At 46.3% G+C, this 22,037-nt stretch overlaps 1 protein-coding gene across 1 annotated transcript in view; it reads right to left on the bottom strand.

Annotated features, from left to right (window-relative positions):
- Positions 1–20,897, bottom strand: part of NID1 (nidogen 1) — a 68,039-nt gene extending 47,142 nt beyond the window's left edge. The window contains exon 1 of the mRNA XM_080917809.1: positions 20,660–20,897. Within this exon, the coding sequence (XP_080773935.1) occupies positions 20,660–20,884 (225 nt within the window). The 5' untranslated portion in view covers positions 20,885–20,897. The remainder of the gene's footprint in view (positions 1–20,659) is intronic.
- Between the last annotated feature and the right edge of the window lie 1,140 nt (positions 20,898–22,037).

Genomic DNA, 22,037 nt, shown 5'->3' with positions numbered 1-22,037 from the left:
TGGTGATCATGCCAGATGCCTCCTGCAGCCCAATTCACAACGTCCAACCTCCCACCAACACAAATATCCCAACTGCTGTGATGGGGGAGTGTGGGAAACTGCTCACTCTCTCAGACAGACGCCAGAGGTTGGCAGTGACTGGCTGCTGGTAGAAAGCAATCCCGTGGAGACCACATACAGACAGCTCCCTTCCACTAGGCTGTGTTTCCAAAGAAATTCAAAATCATATGACAATCCTGAAACCCTTCCTGGTACCATCTATTCTTTGGAATCTAGGCACCGGAATCGGAATGATCCTATTTTCTCAAGGCGTGCCTTGTCTTAGAAATCAAATTTCAAGCAAGGACCTCGGGTGACTATTTGATGCCAGATCACATAACTCTCCTTGGAGTTATTACCGGGGAAGCTACTTGACCTTCAACTCGAGACATCTGTGAGAATGAAGAAAGTCGACTCAGAGAGAGTTGCTACAGGGAGCTAAATAAGCCAGTTTCTGATGATTCCTAACTTCAGGCTTCTCCCTTTAAACTTTTTTTTTTTTTTTTTTTTTTTTGGAAATATGTCAAAGAAGAGCCAGCGTGGCGGAACAATGTTTCCCCGTGTTAGGCATGAAGCTCCCACCCAGTCGGAATCGGTGCAGCTAGTCAAGGCTGCATTCTCCCTCCTGTAGCACCTGGGCCTCTTGGGAAGTGGCTTGGGTTTGCTTTGTTCTTGTGTTGCTTGGTCTTGTTTGGTTTGGAGTGAGTAGGCTAACCTGAAACTAAATATGTAGCTAAAGATGACCTTGAACTCCTGACCCTCGGCCTCCACCTCCCAAATGATGTGATTACAGGCCTGAGTCAGCATTGCCAGTTTGGTTCCTTTGCCTTTCTCATTTCCCCATACTAGCTCCTTCCCTACAGTCCCAGCATTCCCAGCATTCCCAGTGCTGACATCTGTTCCCTTGACTGGTCCATCCTGTCCTGCAAGCAGCTGAAATAGCAGCTACTCAGAGGTCTCCACCACCACCACAGGCTCCTCCTTAAACTTCACTCCTCCTCCCGCAATATCTCAGCCTCCTGTTCCCTTAAGCCCTGTTTGCAGGCCTTGCCCTATGCACTCAGCAACCAGGGGTCAGTGACCCTCTGTCATAGTCATCACCGAAGCGCCAAAGCTTATGCATCACCTAATGTCCCTTCCCACTTCTCAACTTCCTCCAGGGTGCGGGGCAGGGACCAGCAGTAAATAAAGGACGAGCTCTGTGCTTTGGAAATGCCTGGAGTGAGCTCCCCTGAATCACACAGACCAGAGGACGGCAGCCCTGAGCCCCTCAGAGCACACAAGGAAACTCACACGGTGAGGCTCCATTCACAGGGTATCTGTAATGGTTCCCAGCACTGCATAAACTGGGTGTGGTAACCTCATCTACTGGGAGCAGGAGTCAGAAAAACCAGACATTCAGAGACATCCTCTGCTAATAGAGTTACAGGCCAGCTTGTGCTGTCTTTAAACAGACAAAGAAGTCCTAAGGAGGAAAGCACAATTTGGCTAGATTCTGATTTAAGCCAATCACTGGAAAGATAAAAGTGAAGCCAAGTGTGTTGACTCTCAGGGGGAGAGGCAGGTGGGTCCCTTTGAGTTCAAAGACAGCCTGATCTATATAGCAAGTTCCAGGACAGTCAAGGCTACACAGCCAGACATTGTTGGGGGTGGGGAGGTGGGGGTGGACAGCAGAGGGGACAGACAGACAGACAGAAGTAGAGGTAAGGAGAGGGATTACAGTATTTAGATGTAATTGTGATCTTCTTGTTTTGTTATTTTTAAAGGGTCTTTGTGAGATACATTCTAAAATATTTACGAGAAAATTAAGTGTTTAAGATTTGCTTTAAAATAACCCAGTTTGGGGTGGAGAAGGAAACGTGACAGACATCTGGGGTTACAAATGAAGCATACTAGTCACAGAAGTTGGGTAATTTAGTGAGAATGTGGAAGTTCACGCTATCTTATTTGTAATGTTTGGAACTTTTCTAAAATAAGATTGGTTTCCCCAAAGAGATAAGTGTTCTGTGTGTGGCTTTTCCTGGGACACATAAAGAGAAATGTATCATGGGCAGAGTGCTCTGTGGGTAAAGGCACTTGCTGCCAAGATGGAGGACATAGTCCCATCCACAGAATCCACAAGTGCTCCTCTGGCCTCCATATGTATGCTGTCACACACACACACACACACACTCACACACACACACACACACTCACTCACACACACACACACACACTCATACACACACTCACACACACTCACACACACACACTCACACACTCACACAACACACTCACACACACACTCACACACACACACACTCTCTCTCTCTCACACACACACACACACACACACACACACACACACTGAGGCCAGCCTGGTCTACAGAGAGAGTTCTAGCACAGCCAGGTGGTTACATAGAGAAACATGTCTCAAAAAGCAAAAGCAAAAGCAAGAATTATTTGTTCCTCTCAGATAGGGTAGTATTAGACTGGAGAAACTATTCCTTCTACAAGGAAACGTTAGCAGGCTCATTGTGACTGCCAGAGGCTTAACTATCCCTGGATTGTTTTTCTTGGTTTGTTGGCATGCCCAGGTATTCTGTAAGTTCTCACTCAATGAAGGCAAGGGCCATGACAGCCCCAGAGGAAACTGCTTCACAACAAGAATGAACAGGATAGGGCTAAAGCTTAGAGACCAGGGAAAGTAGATAAGCCAGCAGTAAAGATCCGTCAAGAGTTGTTTGATTGTTTTGTTTTCCAGCTACAACGAGGTATAATGGACCCACAGAGGCATATAAGCTGTGAAATGACTAACACCATCAAGCTTCCTAACAAAGCTGGCAGATGTGTGGGGTGCGTGGACCACACAGGGACTCAGAGGCCCAAGAAGAAGTGGAGTAATTAGAGGGGGGGGCAGCAATAAACCTAAACATACACAGTCAACTGAGATCTCACAAGCCTGCCAAGAACACACCATGGGACAGGTCAACAAGCAGTGTCAGGGAAACAGGATTTGCCCATTTAAAGTAATGTGGACGGACTCTTTATTTCGTGGCACCCACAAAAGTTAACTGGAAATGGATTAAAGACTTAAATGTTAAGGCCAAAACAAATGAACAAACAAACAACCCAAACGTAAAGAAGAGAGTTCCTTGACGTTAGTCTTGCAATAAATTTTGGGGCCCTGGCACTCCAGAACTGCTCCAGAGTCTAGAAAGAAACTAATGTTGATAAAAGCATTGTGCAGCAGACACCAGTGTTGCGTCCACCAAACCCGTGATGAGGGCTGGGGATGTAGCTCAGTTGGTAGAAGGTTTGCCTACCATGTGCCAAGCCCCGGCTTTAACCTCCATCACTGCATGCAATAGGTGTAGTGGTGAACACCTGTAACTCCAGGACTTGGGAGGGTAAACGGAGGAGGGTTGGAAGTTCAAAGCCAGCCACATCTACATAGAGAGTTCTAGGCTAACCTGAGTTACACGAGGCCCTTTTACAATAAACCCAAAACAGGGCTGAAGCGACAGCCTCAGGTAAAGTGCTAGTCACATGGGCACTCCTACAGGGAGGAGATGGGAAAATCTCTGGAAGCTCTCTGGGTAGCCAGCTAGTCTAACATATACAGCGCTGAACAAGAGATCTATCTCAAGCTAGCTGGGAGGTGAGGTGCCATTTCATGTGTACCATAGCATGCATGTACCCCATTCATACATATGAACACACATATGCACACATACACACAAAGATTTTTTAAAGCAAACAACAAAACACCAAAAACCCTCGTTTGAGCCTGTTTTTGAGAAAATCCATCTGAATCACAGAATAAAAATTAAGGATGTCATATTATTATTGGAACAGTCGCCTAGTTATCACTGAATAAAAGCCTGGCCTTTTTTGCCTTCACTTGTCTGAAAATATGGAGACCAAATCAATATCTTTAACCTTTTCTCTTGCGTTCCTCTGAATTTCCACAGTAGAAGACCCTCTTGGGGCGGGGCCCTGACTCCTTCACAAAGGATTTGGACCACTTCACAGAGTAAATACCATCATCAACAAACTTACACCTACATCAGGATTGTTAAATCACAGAACTCCTACTCCCTGCTCCAACTCCTTCTCTGAGAATCTAAAGCCACAGTACCCTTTATTTGTCCCTCCTCCCAGTGTGGCCACATCAAGTAGACACCCTTTCTTTGCCTTTAAGCATTACTAAATCTCTTTCATTTACTAGGGATGATGGCTTGGCTTTCGGGGACTGCTAGAAAGCCTCTTGTCCTGAAAATCCCAGTGACAACTTAACTCAAACTAACAAGACATTGCTGAGGAAAGATACTTGGCAATGTATTATGGAGTAAAAACAAACTGAAAACCATCCATGTTCAGCATGTAGACAGAGGCAGAAACTGCCCTAGAGAATGCAGATGCTGCTAGTTCAGGACTTACTCACTCATCCTCACCCACACCAAACTACTTGGTTTTTCATCACCTGCCCTGGAATAATCAATTACATCTCTCTCTCTCTCTCTCTCTCTCTCTCTCTCTCTCTCTCTCTCTCTCTCTCTCTCTCTCTCTCTCTCTCTCTCTCCCACCCCCCACACACACACTGAGCCCTCCATGAGCAACAGCTGGAACCACTTAGGTCTAATTGTTTCAACTCAACTGCAAAGAAGGTGGTCAGAGCCACTTGGAATAGAAGGGTGCTTCCTGTTTTAAAAAGCATTTCCTGTCTCTTTTCCAACATTACTGTGAACATACAAACATCAGAAATCACTGAGAGTTGTCTTTGCAGACGGCCAGTCGGAAGGAATCGTGTCAAATTCCACATAAATGCACAGAAGAGGACTGACATGCATCTTTCTTGCCTTAAGGCAGCCTACCATCCTGGGGAGGAAAGGCCTTCTCCAAAACAGTGGTCAGAGAATAGTCTGAGGTAGACCCAAACAAGAAACAGAGTGGTTTGAGAAACACAAGTGGCTGCACGGGATAGACAATGAAGCTTGAAGAAAGCAGAACTCCCTGGGTGGGAGATGGTGGGAACTCAGGCTCCGATAATTTAGAATAAATAATGGCAAGGGAACAAAGGCGTCTGGAGCGTGTGCTGAGTGTGAGGTCCCTGCCTATGGCTGTGCACATTTGTAAACGTTTAACATAATGGGCATTCCATTACGAGGTCTGCTATTCACACATACGTAATGGAGAACTGACAAGCCCTGAACTCGATGTTGGCACAGCCACTGGGCGAGGAGGCAGCTCGGCTCGAGTCTGCAGGAAGCACACCCAGACATCTTTCTGTTTCTGTGTAGTTGCTTAGTTTTGGGACATTGAGCATAAAAGTGGAGGTTGAGGGGAGCGTGTAATGTTTCCAGCTAGAAAAAGCTAGAAAATGGGAAGGGCCCAGGAAAAGAAAAAGCGTGGAAAAACAGGTCTAGGAAGTAACCACATTTATTTATAACGGAAGTGGAGGTTGACTTTAGAGGTAAGCCTGGGACCTGACTGCCCATCTGAGCACCACGGGCACTTAGATCCCTCTGCCCAAGAGCACTGACTCCTCACTTGGGCCCACGAGGTGATTAGAACAGAAGGAAAGTCGACCATCCTGGTCCTCATCTCATTCCTGTGTCCTTCACTCTGCTCCAGGATCCAACACATTCCCCTTCAAGGCTCAAAGCACAGGCATAGGTCCTCGTCCTAAACCTGCAGTCACCTTCAGTTCCCAGAGAAGAACATCTCAATACAGCCTCCATCCACTCTCAGATGAGGAGAATTATCCAGGAGGGTGAAGCTGCACCCTGGAACAAACGTGAGCATCTCCCTAAGAACATTTTGTCCCCTCAAGCAATAAGTACTTCTTCGGGACCACAAAGCAACAAGTACTTCTTTGGGACCACCAAGCAACAAGTACTTCTTTGGGACCACCAAGCAACAAGTACTTCTTCGGGATCACCAAGCAACAAGTACTTCTTTGGGACCACCAAGCAACAAGTACTTCTTCGGGACCACCAAGCAACAAGTACTTCTTCGGGACCACCAAGCAACAAGTACTTCTTTGGGACCACCAAGCAACAAGTACTTCTTCGGGACCACCAAGCAACAAGTACTTCTTCGGGATCACCAAGCAACAAGTACTTCTTCTGGATCACCAAGCAACAAGTACTTCTTCTGGATCACCAAGCAACAAGTACTTCTTTGGGACCACCAAGCAACAAGTACTTCTTCGGGATCACCAAGCACCAAGTCTTTGGAACTACCAGAAAAAGTATCCAGAGTTGAGATGATGATAGAGAAGCCTACACCAAGACCAGACTGCTTAGCTATGCACATTTCTTGTCCTATTCCCTTCTGTGTGGAAGCCAAAAAGCTCCAGCCAGTAGCCCAGGTTGCTAATCCCTTCATCTGCTCCTCTGAGTCTCAACATGGCCACACTGAACAAATCTATTTGCCTTCGCCATGACTGATAGCTCTCTCTAGTTGGTATATCAAGGCAGGTGGCCGAGCTTCACTCGTTGGATCTACCAAAGCCCTGGCTTTTACCCTAAAAACTCCAGCTACTGTACCTTCCTGACTGGGGCAGTTATTGCTCCGACAACTCATTAACCCTTGTGAGGTGGGGAGAGCATCCCCTTTACTCTTGGCTTGAGGGAGCAAAAAAAAAAAAAAAAAAAACTTGAGCTCTTCACTTGCCTGAGCTCAGACACAAGAAGTGCAGAACACTCCAGTCCTCTGGATTGCAAATGTTTTCCATTAACCCATGAGCCAGAGAAAATGTCTCTGACTTAAATTAGAAATAGACACAAAGGGATTACCAAATAAAGACAGAGGCAGCCCCAGGTTACAATCACCATTTGGTTTGGTTTGGTTTTTTTTTTTTTTTTTTTCTTTCAACTTAACCCAGTTGTGTCTAATGGGAGATTTTTAGATAGCTTGTTTGTCTCTTCTGTGAGAATCTCTACCAAGGATAATTTTCTGACACTTACAAATAATTGCTAGCCAGGCCTCTGTAAACTCCCCACTAGGGAAGATGAGCACTCTGAAAGAAACTCCAAAGCTGAAGAGTCAGGGTCTTTACATCCTAACCATCAAAGAAGAGATGGCTAGACTCTGGGAAAATGGCAGATACGGGCACTGCTTGTTCTCCCAAAGGACCTGGGTTTGGTTCCCAGCACCCACATAGTGGCTCACAACCATTTTAAAGTCTAGTTTCAGAGGGGTCTGAGACTCTTCTCACCTTCACAGGCACCAGGCGGTCATGTGGTGCACATAGATACATGAAGGCAAAACGCTTATGCACATAAAACAAAACAAATTAATCTAGATGGGGGGGGGAGCTGTTACCTTCATCTTTCTGGAAGACCAGGGAAGAAAGGAGAGGCTCTGTGCAAACCCTAATCTCTCTCCAGCACTAGGGTGCAGAGAGCAGGCCCTTATCTGGGAGCCTGTTACTACACAAGAGGTCCTTAACTCAAGCTTCAACACTGAGGGGGCCAAGAGCGCCATACTTGATGCTTTATATTTCTTGTCTTTTCAGGAGCCCCAACCCCAGCAAACACACACACACACACACACACACACAATGAGAACACATTCTGTTTTGCATTACTTTTCATGCAAGGTGGCACAAAGTCATTTCCAGCACCTGTGAATGGACTTTGAGCATGTTGCCCCTCCCCAGCCCCATACCCTTCTGCCTCTCACTCTTTAGTCTTTTATGTTCCCTAGACAGCTTTGCTTAGGCAGGAGGAAAAGGCTTTGAGGTTATCCTTAACTACATACTGAGTTCAAGGACAACCATCACAAGTATGTAAGTCCCTGTTTCAAAAAAAATAATAATTAAACAATTAAATTAATATGGCAGTAAGGATGCTCTCCTAGTTGGGTGATATGATGGTTTGCATATGCTTGACCCAGGAAATGGCATTATTAGAAGGTTTGGCCTTGTTGGAGGAAGTGTGCCACTCTGGGGGGGTGGGCTTGGAGACACTCCTAGATGCCTGAGGATGCTCAGTCTGTCCCTGGCTTCCTTTGGGTGAAGATGTAGAACTCTCAGCTCCTCCTGCACCATGCCTGCCTGGATGCTGCTATGCTTCTGCCTTGATACTGGACTGAACCTCTGAACCTGTAAGCCTGCCCCAATTAAATGTTGTCTTTTATAAAACTTGCATTGGTCATGGTGTCCGTTCACAGCAATAAAACCCTAACTAAGACAGGTGATCAACATCATAACCAAAGTGCTATGGAAAGGAAATAGTTTATTTGGCTTACAGGTAGGGATCACAGTCAGGATCACAGTCAGGCCCTAAGGAAAATCCAGACATCAACTCAAGGCTGAAACCTAAAGATAGGAACTAAAGCAGAGACAATGGAAGAATATTAATTACTGGTTTCCTCCCCATGGCTTGCTCAGTTTGCTTTCTTATACAACTCAGGATCGCCTACAGTGGGCCACTCCACATCAATCATTAATCAAGAAAATACCTCACAGACATTCGAATAGGCCAATCCGAGGGAGACAGTTCCTCAGTTGAGGTTCACCAGAAATTCTCCAAATAACTCCAGCTTGTGTCAAATTTAACTAGAAAATTGTCCAAACACAAAAGAGTAAGTTCCATACGCATTGTGCGGCATGGATGGAATCTGTAAACATTGTGTTACACCGTTCGAAGTCACCCATGGAAAGCTATACAATCCGTGTCTCTGAAATGTCCAGAAGGGAACATCCATGGAGAAAAGAGACTGGGATTCTGGAGGAAGAAACATAAAGTGCCTTCTAGACACAGGCTTTGCCTACAGGCTGTTAAAAAACATTCTAGAATAGATCTCTAGAATGATACCTTCCTCCTTCCTCAGCCTTCCATGTGCTCAGATCAATGTGATGTGTCACCGTACCTCCCTTGGCATACACCTTATTTATTGAAGCACTTATGTGCTGTGGGTGCCTGTGGATGTCAAAGGGACAATTTTCAGAAGCCAGCTCTCGCCTTCCATCATGTGGTTTCAGAGGCCAACTTCAGATTGTCAGTCTTGATGGCAAGAGCCCTTACTGGCTGAGCCATCTCACTGGCCCAAACTACATCTATTTTTGAAGGGTAGATGTTTGACAGGTGCAATAGGATTACAGAATCCTAGCACTTAGAAAGTAGATGCAGGAAGGTTGGGAGTTCAAGGCCAGCCTGGGCTACCTGATACTCTTATCTCAAAAAGAGGAAGGTAATATGAATTTTTCTGCGCATGAATTCTATCTTAATAAAGCTGCAATTTCAAAAAAAATATACTGACTCAAATACTTAGGATTTTGGGGCAGAGGCATTGCTATAAATTTGAAGCCATTTTAGGCTACACAGTAAAGCCCAGGCTCGCCTGGACTGCGGAATGAAACCGTGTCTCAAAAGACAAAACAAACAAAAAGTACTAAGGGTTGTTAGGGATATATAAAACACAAGAAGAGAGAGGTAGGAAGGGCTCAGAAGAGGGCTCAGCAAGTAAAGTGTGTGCTGCGCAAACATGAGGGTCTGGGTGCAGGTCCCCAGCACCCAGGTAAAAAGCTGGGCCTGGCAGCTCCTGCCTGTAACCAGGTGTCATGTCTGAAGGGGTCACTCCGGAGACAGCAGGAGAATCTCTGTAGCTTGCTGTCCACAGCTTAGTCAAAACTTTATTTTTCACTGTGTTTAAAAAAGAAAAAAAAAGCTCTTTAAAAATGAACCATTGAGTGTATTGCTAGCTCCCAAATTAATTTTATTACTTTGTTTTTGTTTAATTTGGTTTGGTTTTTTTGTGGGCATGGGACTTGAACCAAGAACTTCACGCAGGCTAGGCAAGCACTTGACCCCTGAACCATCTCTCCCGTGCTTCCAAATCAGAAGGATAAAAAAGTTTAGCCTGAATAGGATCCAATAACCATCTCCAAAAAATGCCATAATAAAATAACAAGTTAAACTTCAGGACAAAGAAACAGTGGAAGGCAGGACAAAAGCGGTGATTCTTTAACAAGCATGTCCTGTGAGCTTGTTTTTTAATCCCTGGCTTAATAAAGTTTGTAAAGGGCGGTTTGGGGGATATTCAAGAAGTTTATTCTTATTTATTTATTGTTTGTTTTGAGATAAGGTTTCTTTATGTATCCCTAGTTGTCCTGGAACTTGCTCTGAAAAGCCAGAGTGGCCTTGAACTCACAGAGATCTGCCTGCCTCTGCTTTCTGAGTGCTGAGTCTAAAAGTGTGCGCCAGCACCTCCGAGAGACTCAAGAATCTTTAAGCAGATTGAGCCTAATGCGGTGATAAGGAATTACTGATTTGGTTAAGTATGGAATTAGTATAATTGGTTTGTATTGCTCTGGGGGAATGTATTGATTTGGTTTGGTTTGGGGTTTTTGTTGATGATGATATTTTTTATTTATCTTTCGTTTTGTAGTTTTGCTTTTCTTTGAAGCTGAATATCAAAACCTGGTCCCCCAAGTTGAGTAGCTCTCTATAACCCCAGCATTTGAAGGCTGGGATCACCCATTAAAACAAAAGTTTAAAAATATACGTACTGAAAACCCTGATCTCTCCCTCTCTTAGTATATCAGCCTCCATACCGAACATCAACTGACTTTGGTCCTTCTCTGGACAGCCACTCCTTCCAATCTGTCCTCCAAATAACATCGGAGTGGCACATGGGGCTGGAGAGGCTGCTCAGTGGTTAAGAGAACACACTGATTATGTAGAGTTTGGTTCTCAGAACCCATGTCAGGAAGCACATCACTATCTGTAACTCCAGTTGACACCCTCTTCTGACCTCTGAGGGTAACAGTATTCACTAGCACGCACGTGCACACATGCACACGAACACACACACACACACACACACACCAATAAGAATAAAATAAATCTTTTAAACAAGAATAAGAAGAGGTTCACAGGGCTGGAGAGATGGCTCAGTGGTTAAGAGCACTGACTGCTCTTCCAGAGGTCCTGAGTTCAAATCCCAGCAACCACATGGTGGCTCACAACCATCTGTAATGGGATCTGATGTCCTTCTGGTCTGTCTGAAAACAGCTACAGTGTACTCACATAAATAAAATAAATACTTAAGAAAGAAAGAAAAATAAATTATAAAAAAAAAGAAGAGGGTCACTAGGGAGAGGGTTCAGCGAGCAAAGAACTTATCACACAAGCCTGAAAACCTGAATTCACATCCCCTGAACCCATGCACAGCCATGTAGCAGTAGCATGTCTGCAAACCCAAGTTCCTATGTCAAGATGGGGAGCAGAGACAGAAAACACCTCAGAAGTTCAAGGCCAGCTAGCCTGGTGCACACAGTGGTAAACAACCAAGAAACCCTGCCTTAAACAACAAGGAAGATGAAGACCCCCACCCTTGTCCTCTGGCCTCCACATGTGTACCATGGTGCACATACAAAGATTAAGAGATTGGAGAGACAATGACCTTTGAAAGCAGTAATCCCTGCTGTTCTTGAGGTTTACAAAACTAGAGAAAGATCCTGAGACTAGGTGAAAGTCAGACTGGCGTCTTGCTGCCACGGCCCTTGCCCGTGAGAAGGTACCTACCTACCAGGTTGCAATCATTCTGGGAAGATGGTCCACTAGCTCATAGCTCACCCCACCTCGGCCTCTGGTTTTGTCTGGGTTATTATTGTTGTTGTTTATGACAGCCTCACCATGTAACTCTGGCTGTCCTGGAACTATATAGACTCCAGCGATCTGCCTGCCTCTGCGTCCCCCAGTGCTGGGATTAAGGGATTACAGGTTTGCACAGTCACAGCCTGATTAATCAGCTCTTCTCCAAATAGATACCTCTCTCTCTACCAACACTTCACCATGCACCAGACTGGCTCCCATCATGCACTGGACTGGCTCCCATTTCAAGAAACAATAGAGCCACCTACGAGAGCACAGGTGCTAGTTGCTGCTGATATATCATGAAGAACACAGTTTACTCTGGAGACAACCATGGCCATGCCCTTGGGCATGTATGTTTCCTGCTCTGCAGCTCTAGATCACACAGCTCCTGCCTGAGCCCATCCTGGGGCTGCAGAGAATATCAAATACACACAGTACTAACAAGTCTTCTGTGTCCACCAGCACTGAGTCTGGCTCAACCACTGACCTTACCCCACCACATCCCTCACCTTGACCCTGGCAACTGGTCTCCAGCCAAGGAATTCACTTTCCCTCTCCACTCTCTAAAGTTCCTCTTTCCAATTGATTGGCAGATCAGGTTTTCGAAAACAGTTTTGTAAAACACTACTGTTTAGGGGAATTTTCAAACAGACCTAGGATATAAACTTACCCCTCCACAGCACACACCCATCCATCAATAGCTTTCACAATTCCTAGCACACTGTTAGCCACAACTGTGTAAGGGAATGGTATCAGTTCAGAACACCCAAGACCAAGTTACTAACACAAAGGAGATTTATTTGTCCCAGTGGGAAAGAAAGCAGGGAATGAGAGACAAAACAGGAGACAGAGAGGACGAAGGAGAAGGGAAGAAATCGAGGGGAAGGGTAATTTGTCCTGGAGGACAAAGAACTACCTCTAGGTAGTGGATAGAGAGGAGACAGATGTAGCCCAGATGTGGCCCATAAAATGACAGTTTATAAATGCAAAAGGGGAAACCCCATGTTAGGATGAAGTGTTTAATTTTAATTGAAAATGTTACTTAGGTGAGCCAAAGAGGGCTTTTGATTTCTGGTTTTCAATATTTTGATGGCTGGACCTTGGTGGCCAGCCTTGGGAGGAGGAAGTGACCAAATAAAGGAACAGGCCTTGCTGGCCAGCTTTAGGAATGTAATCCAACAGCTTTTAGCAAGGCAGAGGGAATCAGGGAGAAGGGCAAGGCCCGCCAGAGCCATGTAAGCCAGGCCTAAACTAGCTAGACCCTCATCAACCTGTCTTTATTGTTTTTTCCTTTGAAGTTTTTTTGAGACCTGGGGGCTTTTGGTTTTGGCTTTGGGATGAGATCTCATCCAGGGTGGCTTTAAACTTGCAGTGGTCCTCCTACCTCTGCCTCCTGAATGCTGGGATTACAGGCTGGACCACCTCTCTCTCTCTCTCTCTCTCTCTCTCTCTCTCTCTCTCTCTCTCTCTCTCTCTCTCTCTCTCTCTCTTTCTCTCTCTCTCTCCCTCACTCCCTTTCCCTCTCCCTTTTGATTATTTTAAGTGAAATCCTGGATACCCTTGTAACCCACCCACCTGCCAGTATTCTGAGCAGTTAAACTGGGAGGCCCTGAGTTTGACCCTCAACACAGTGAGAAAGAAAAAGAGAAAATTGCAGTTCGCCTGGAAGAGGTCTTTGTGTTGCCAGATTGTTTTAATCAGGCTCCAGCTATGATTAACATTCTTTGAAGTCTCTTTGAACTTTTACAGGTTCTCTCTGCTTCTTTGACTCTTATGCTATCTTATTTGTTGAAGGAAATAATACTACAGGCTGGAGAGATGGGTCAACAGAAAAATTTCTGTCCTGCAGTCATGAGGTCCTGAGTTCAAATCCCTAGCCCCTACCTAAAAGCCTGTGCCAGTAACCCCAGCTCTGGGAGGTGGAGACAGCAAGATTCCTAGAGCTTCCTAGTCAGCCAATCCAGACAACTGGTAGGTTCCAGGTTCATGTTGACCTCTGAGTTAGGAAACACAGAGCAGGGTCACAGGGGACCAAGCCATGAAGAGATTAACTAAAATCAAATGCAACATATTCTAATCACTCCTGGCAAGCGGCCATCACAAGGACCACTAGGCACGTGATCTTCTGCAGATATCCAGGCACACACCAGCACACATAAGCCACAAACTTTCAGGCATATGCAGAACTCACAAGCTACGATGAAGTAAACACTCTGGACTACAGAAACACACAGACAGGTTGGAGAAGACAAAGGCAAAGACATAGCCCCCTGACCTCGAGATCGTATTTATACAAAGCCTACACAAAGGCAACATTCTGCCAGGAATAGTTATATAACAGTTTACATCTCTGTTTACTTTGGGCTTCCCCAGACATCCACTGTCAGCCATCTTTTGTTGACTTATGCACCCACCTCAATGTCTATCATTAGCCATCTTGATCCATGCCAGGAATCCATTCTCAGTGTTGTGGTATCTAAACATAAACTGGCCTATACAACCCTCTGTTCCCTACACACACACACACACACACACACACACACCTGAGTTTTGGAAATAACTGTCATATGACAGTAAAACCCTGTCCCTGTAGGGCTGAGACTAATTGTGAAGACAGGGCACCAAGCAAAGGGAGTATCCCTTCCCAATGTATTCTTTCCCGTATGTACTCCTCCCAAATGAAATGCTGCATTCTCAAAACTTACAAGGCTCAGCAAGTTCAGGAAACTTACAAGACTCACAAGACCCCCCCCCCCAAGTTTATATGAACAGTAAATAATTGCTATACAAAGAATCTTCTATGAAGCAGCCTGCAAGTTATGTATAAGCTCTAGGAATACAGTTTTTTTTTTTGTGAGTTATTGTCCATGCTAGGTGGACTTTTTATGACTTTTTTAGTAACCCACGCATCTGTAAGTAACCCCAAAACTGGTTGGTTTGCTGAGCTAGACTTGGGTCGAATCATTTCTTTTGTCTGGCATAGGGGTCACATCTGGAGATCAGACATGTGTCCACGTCTTTCCAGCCTGCCTCAAGAAGTGGGCAAATATAGAACCCTCTTGGAAAGTATGCATGAGGTCTGAGAGCCAGCAGCAGGAAAGGGCACCTCTGGGACAGACAAGTGTGTCATTCCAGATAGAAAAGAAATGCCAATACCTAGAGGGGGCCAGCAAAGTAAAAGTCTTTGCATCACAAGCCTGGCGATCTGAGTCCTATCCCTGGAGCCTACAATGAAAAGGGAGAATGGACTCCATCAAGTAGCCTCTGGCCTCTCCTCCAGGGGGACTTGCTCACCTACAATCACACAGGCACACCATGTGCATACAAACACAGACAGTAATAATAATGCTAAAAAAAATAAAGAGACTGTAAAGGAGCTACACAGAACGGGTGCAGAGAGAAAGAAGGCAGGGGCGCAGAGTACACACGCGGAGGGCAGGCTATAGCTAAGAGACAGGCCAGACCGGTGCACACACACTGGGAGCAGGATGCAGCTCATCAATGACAAATGCAAAGCATGGAGCTCTGCTGGCTGGGACCCAGGAGGTCTGTTCTAAGCACCATGACTACAGCCTGTATGAGCATCCATCCCTGCCAAGAACGTGCCAAGTTCCATTCCTGGCTCTTGGCTGGGTCTCACAAGGACCAATATCTCCATATCTGAACCATGCCCGTGCCTCTTACACTTCCCAGAGCCAATCTCCTTCATCTTGAAGCTGCAGCTATGCTGGGGAACACTTCTAGACTGCTCCACTAGCATGGGCCCTGCTTTAAATGGTTCCTACCATGAACATGCCTCAGAGGATGTAGCATGTGGTAACAGTCCTGTTATCAGTGTGATCATTGGCTGAATGTCACCTCCCTCCTAACATGACACTTGTGGGCATGGAGGGCTGGGTGTATTTTCAGTCTGTCACACGCCTCACACTCTGCCTAGCACATTAAAAAGTTAATTAAAGCTGGGTACACACCTTTGATCCCAACACTTAGGAGGCAGAGGCAGGTGGATCTCTATGAGTTTCAAGCTAGCCTGGTCTATATAGTGAGTCCCAGGCAGCCAGGGCTATGTAGAGAAACCCTGTCAATAAATAAAATAATAATGATAATAATAATAATATCTGTGAATGAGTGGATAATGGATCTTTTGGAGTACGTATATGTACACACACACACACACACAGATGGCGCTGGGAATATATGCTCAACTAGTAGAATTTTTGCCTATCATGCGTTAGATCCCAGGGTTCAAACCCTAGCACTACATAAAGTAAATATGGTAGTGCATACCTGTAACACTACCATTCAAGAGATATAGAGACAAAAGGATCAGGAATTCAATCCTTGGTAGACACATTGGGAGTTCAAGGCCAGTCTGGGCCTCATGAGACCCTGGTTCAAAATAATATCAGTACTAGCATCCTAAGAAAGTAAATGCAATTAACCATCAGGTTACTAAAAATAACAGCAATGAGTCTTTATTTTTAGCTTTTGAAGTAGGGTCTTACTCTTTAGTCCAGGCTATCTTTGAAGATTTATTTATTTTATTATATATGAGTACACTGTAGACACTTCAGACACACCAGAAAAGGGCACCATATCCCATTACATATGTGAGCCACCATGTGGTTGCTGGGATTTGAACTCAGGACCTCTGGAAGAGGAGTCAGTGTTCTTAACCACTGAGCCATCTCTCCAGCCCCAGGCTATTTTTGGACTCACTATGTAGCACAGGTTGGCTTGGTACCTCTTGGAATGATGGAATTATTACAGGTTTGTATACCATGTACAGCTTAACTTTTTAAAAAAGAAAAAGTATTGAAAATCCAAAATAGAATTAGTCTGAGGACAATTTTTCTAAAAACATCTTCATTCCATTAATCTGCTACTTTATCAGAATAATGAGTTGGCTTCAATTAGAAGTTGGTCACTATAATTAGTCAATTATATTTCAGTCCCTGCTGGGATTAATACTGTTGGATTCTGAGAGTCAACCACAGTCATTGCTCAACCACTGGTAAACTTGGGGAAAATAAGAAGCACATGCGTTTCATCTAGGAATCCTAGTCCCAGGCTAGAGCTGGTTGCTCAGGGTTTAAGATAGGCTAAAATAGTCATCTTCCTTCCCGGGCCAGAGCCCCTGAGGGTGGGACAACCTGAGCAGCTTCAGATAGCAGTCCATGAGGGTCCTACGTGGGAGTAAGCGAATCAGTGTTACCCATGAACAGCTGGAAGCTTGTGTGTGCTCATATGTGTTCACGTACATGAGTACACATGTGTATATTGTATACAGCGAATTTCTGTGTGTGCATGTACGCACATATTTGTACAGGCACATGACCCTGTGCATTGAAAGCCAGAGGTCTGTATGGATTATCTTGGTCAGTTGCTTTCCACCTTATTTTTTGAGATAGTGTCTGTCACTGAACCTGGGGTTTGCGGATTAAGCTAGAAACGCTGACCAGCAAGACCTGGGGATCCTCTGTCTTTGTCTCTGCAGATTGCAGGCTTGCTGTTATGTCTGCCTTTTCTCCCCTGGGTTTCGGGGAATCAAACCCCAGTCCTCAAAGTGAGGGTCAAGCCCTTTAGCCGATAATCTGTTGCTAAAGATATTCTATTTCCAACTGTATGAAAGGTTTTTGTACAAAACAGATGTTTTGTTCAAAATATTAAATCATGTCTAATTTACTTATCTATCTTTATGACTCACAGGCATAATAATCACTAAAATCATGTTCCAGAAATTATTTCACTGCCTTACACACCCAGTGGGGGTGACCAGTCATCATGATAGCAACATGCAAACTGAGGCAACATTCCGATCAAAGTAACATCTCATTACTCTGAACAACTATAGTTTTGAAAAGCTTTCACCCAGGGAGTTTAAGGTCCATGGGCCATGACAGCAAGGCTCTGAAATTTCCAGTACTTTAGTGTTCTGGATGGGGCTCAGCCCTTGGATGGAATCTGGTGAACATCTGGTTTTATTGGTTGGACTCAACTGATGAGCATTCAGGACCATTCCTCTGGGGAAATCACACATCATGAAGCAGGGAGGGAGGGATTCTGACAAGGTCCACAGGAAGGCACTAGTATCCAACATGGCGCCTGACTCTTCCGGAAGACATTCCCAACAATGCTTTCTTCCTGTCCTTAGACTCAATATCTGGATGTTCACTTATATGACCAGCCCTTGGGCATTTTGGCTTCAGGAACCCTTTAAACACTTAACAGTTTTTGAAGATCTCCCCCAAGCACGGTAGCCAACATTTAATCATATGGAAAACAGAAGCGAGGATCAAATTCAATACTTTTAATAATGACTTTGTTACATGTTATCAGAAACATTATTTTAACGCATGTGGTTCTATTTCCCAGCCAAAAATACATTTGGAGAGAGATGAGACATTGTTTCGCGTGTCTGCAAATCAACCTGATATCCAACTAAATGGAAGGCTGCACTTCTACACTTGACCTGTGGGAACAGACATGTGGGTACCATGCATCCCCTAGTGAACTCCACTATACATTCCTGAGCAACTAAAGTCTAAAAGCAGTTGGGGTTATCAAGACGACACAGCAGATGAAGGCTCTCATCTCACAGCCTGGAGTCTCGAATTATCTAAATCCCATCCCTGCAGCTCATGGCAACAGAAGAAAACCCATTTCTCGGGTTGTTCTCTCTCAGCTCTGCCCACCTACCACGGCTTATGTGCCCAGAGACATAACGATAATGATGATGATGCTTAATAAAATAATTAACGGGCTGGAGAGATGGGTCAGCAGTTGAAAACATTTAACCCAGGTTCCATTTCCCGATACACAGATGGGATCCCGGTCCCAGGGGGACTCTGTTACCCTCTTCTGGAATCTTCTGACACTGCACATATGTGGTGCTTAGACATGCATGCAGGCAAATACCCACATACAGAAAGTACCAGTTGGGGGGGGGGGGACAAAACTTAGTATTCTGTAAAATAACCTTAACCATCTGAATTCCTTGACCTCAGAGGTCCCTGGGCCACACTTGGAAGTTACCTCCTTGGCGTATTATTAAGGATTGCTGCCATTTTAAGAACTCTAAAATCACTTTAATTCTGTTTGCTTACTGAGAGTTTCTTACACCCCAGGATATCCTCAATCTAGAACTCGTGGTCTCCCTACCTCTACCGGTGCCGAGATTACAAGACTGTGCCGCCACCTCCGGTCCATTTATGTATTTATTTTACTCTTTTCCCTTGTAAACCAAGGTCTCCAGGCTTCCGCTTCCTCTCCCTGACTGCTGGCTTGAGGCTTGAGTGTCTGCTAGACACAGGATATTCTCCATCTGGTTTCCTTGGTGGCTTCCGGCACCAGAGTTAAATCAGGCTAAAGTCTCTCGACCCCTAGTTCTGTCTGGCTTGTTTGGTCTGTTGCTTTGCTTGTTTGGGGGAGTTTTTAAAATCAGGAGAAGGAGTGAGGAGTTCATGGGGAGGGTGGATTGACCCAGGACACATAGGACAACTTGGATGAACCAGCTTTCTTCTTCCATTATGCGGGTCCTAGGGGTTAGGTTGCCAGGATTGACAAATAAAGTGCCTTTTACCCAGTGAGTCACTTCACAGGCTATTTCCTGGCTTTTAAAGACAAACCCCATAGTCCAGGCTGGCCTGACTCCTGATCTTCCTGCTTTTACCTTCCAAGTGTGGAATTTCAGGCAAGTACCACTACGCCCCGGCCCACCTTCTCGCCTCCTGTGGAATCTGACAGACACTATTGATACACTTCAGATTGCTTCTCGGAGCCACCCTTCTTGATAGTGGAGTCAGTACATACTACACACTTCATGCGGATTGTGTAGTGCAGTTGGTAAAGTGCCTATCTTTCACACAGGAAGTCCTGGTTTTGATTCCTAACTCCTCCCTAACACATCCCTAACAGGGGGGTGGGGGGGTCCACTGAGAAGGAGGGAGACGCCTCAATATTACATAAAAAATTGTGTATATGCTTTAATATTTTGATGTGTGTTTCATCACGTTTTCTTTGGTAAGGTGGAGGATTTCATTAGATATATTTCAAAGCATGCTAAAGTCTGTAGGCTTCTTCAGGCTTCCCACGGTGGGGACAAGGCAACCAGCCAGCAAAGGGCGAGAGTTCTTTGTGGGTGTGACCCATTCTTTTTAGGCAAAGCTGACAGGCGGCACGTGGGTGTTGCCCCATGCTATCTGCCCAGGCCAAGCTGAGAGAATAGCCACTCCTCCGCAGGACAGGCTCCAGACGCGGTCTGTGTACCCCCCCAACACACACACACACACACACACACACACACTTGTGGAATGCACACAGGCTTTATATCAAATCCACATGGTGTGCCAAAGCAGCAGGAAAGGGCTTGACCAGGCTGACAGCGCGCCCAGGCCCTGCCAGCATTGGGGAGGTCCAAGGGAGCTGAAAGGTCATGAAGTCCCGCTCCTCATCTGGGGCCCCTGGGTGACACCCTCAGCCACAGGAAATTGGATCACCGGGGCGCCCTGCGTCCCCAGACCTGACCTCTGTACTCTGAAACCAGCCCAACTAAGAGAGCAGAATCTCTTCCAGGACGGAGCCAGAACCCACGCACACAGATGTCCACTGAACTCTGGGGCGGAGCAGGAGGGTTCCTCTGTCCTTTCTAGCTCTCCATCAGCAGAGTCCCTAGGCGCGCTCACAGGATACAACCCAACTCTGGACATTGCGCTGCGGGGAACTGGGACCTGACCCAGGAGGAAGGCGAGAAGCATACAGAATCGAGAAAGAAAACTCTATCTGAGGTCCCCAGGTCCTGGCAAGGCGCACGCGGAGATTTTTGGATGCTAGAGGCAGATGCCACCCTAGACTACTGAGGTGACAGGCAGGCAATTCGATCCTCTAGATGCGCAGACCCAAAGGAGAGTCCCGCACCGAGACAGCCAGTACTCGGGTCTCCGAGGGCGACGCCCAAGTCCCACATCTGTCTTTCTGGACTGTCGTTCGCAACATACCCTGGCCTTCCTCCGCACCCGGCCCCAACTCACATAGACCGACGTGATGTCCGAGCGATCATAGAAGCTCAGTTCTCCGATCAGTTCCAGGGAGGGGGACACCACGTCGTCCCCGGCCTCCAGCTCCAGGTCCCCCTGCCCAGGGCCGAAGGGGAAAAGCTCCTGGCGGCTCAGACAGCCTCCGGGCCCCGCCAGCAGCAGCAGCTGCAGCAGCACCCAAGTCCCCATCGCGCCGCTCCAGCCGCTCGCGTCCAGCATGTTTCCCAACTGCGGTCCGGCAAATCCCGGCGGTTTAGCAGCTCAGGCGGAGGAGGCGGAGATGTAACCCTACGCCCCTAGGCAGTCCCTCCTCACCTCCCGCCTCCCGTTGTCCCCACCCCTGGAAATGGGGAGGGGAACAGAGGGGCTATGGTGTGGGCCCGCCCACCCCGCCCGCCCACCCCGCCCGCCCCGTCTTCCGATGGCAGCGAGTAGGAGGAAGAGGGGCAACACGGAGGTCCAGTGGGCGTTGGTTCCTCGCATTCCGGATCCAACCCCACGGTGGGCTCCTGTCCAGAAAGAAGGAACTCTGCAACAGCATTCTGCAGTTAGGAAGTTCCTGGAGAGCAGGCAACCGGGAAACAAACACTCTGGGGCCAGAGACAGAGCCCACCCTAGAAAGGAGACTGAGCGGATGTTCGAATTGAGCAAAAGGCCTAACAAGTGTGTGTGCCTTTATACCTCCGATCATTAATTGAGCATTTTTCGAGTTCTTGGTTCTGGGTTCCTTAAGTTACAAGAGTCCGCAGGAAACAGGAGCCCACACCTGCCAGACAAAGTCACAAGCATGGGACACAATTCAAAGTCAGATTTGCTCGGACTCCAAGCAATAAAAACAGCTTGGGGTTGAAGTGATTGGCCAGAGAAAGCTTCTGTGTGACATGCTGGGAATCAAAGCAGGTCTTCTGGAAGCAATGCAGTTTCATCAGAGGCTAGAGGAAGGCGGTCCTGGGAGGTGGAAGGTGAGGGCAGGATAGGTTCCAGGGACCTGACCATCTCTCCTCGCAGAGAATTTATTTGGGAGGGGTGATCCAAGTAAAGTTGGGTAAGAAATCCGAGAATCTGAGCTCCCCCAAAGACTCAGAGAATCCTAGACAGTCCTCGGTAAAGAGACCGTTTAAGCGATATTTCCAATCAGCTGCTAATTATTAATTTGGCGCCTTAAGTGAAAATAGAGAGAGAAACCACTAGAACAACCTTGCTGGGAACTGGGGGTGACCCGTGAGAAGGGAAGAGGTTGAGATGGAAAATGTATAGACATTGCCTCGTGAGAGAAAGAACGAAGTTGAAGTTGAGTTCCACTGAAGGCTGGAAAACTGGTGCTGGCTTTGAAGGCAAAGGAAAGGGATGTCAGGGTGTGGGATATCCCAGC

Source organism: Micromys minutus (assembly GCF_963924665.1).
Source record: "Micromys minutus genome assembly, chromosome: 6".
Classification (NCBI taxonomy): Eukaryota; Metazoa; Chordata; class Mammalia; order Rodentia; family Muridae; genus Micromys; species Micromys minutus.
The sequence above is the reverse complement of the archived record's forward strand: the minus strand, read 5'-3'. Positions and strand labels throughout refer to the sequence as shown.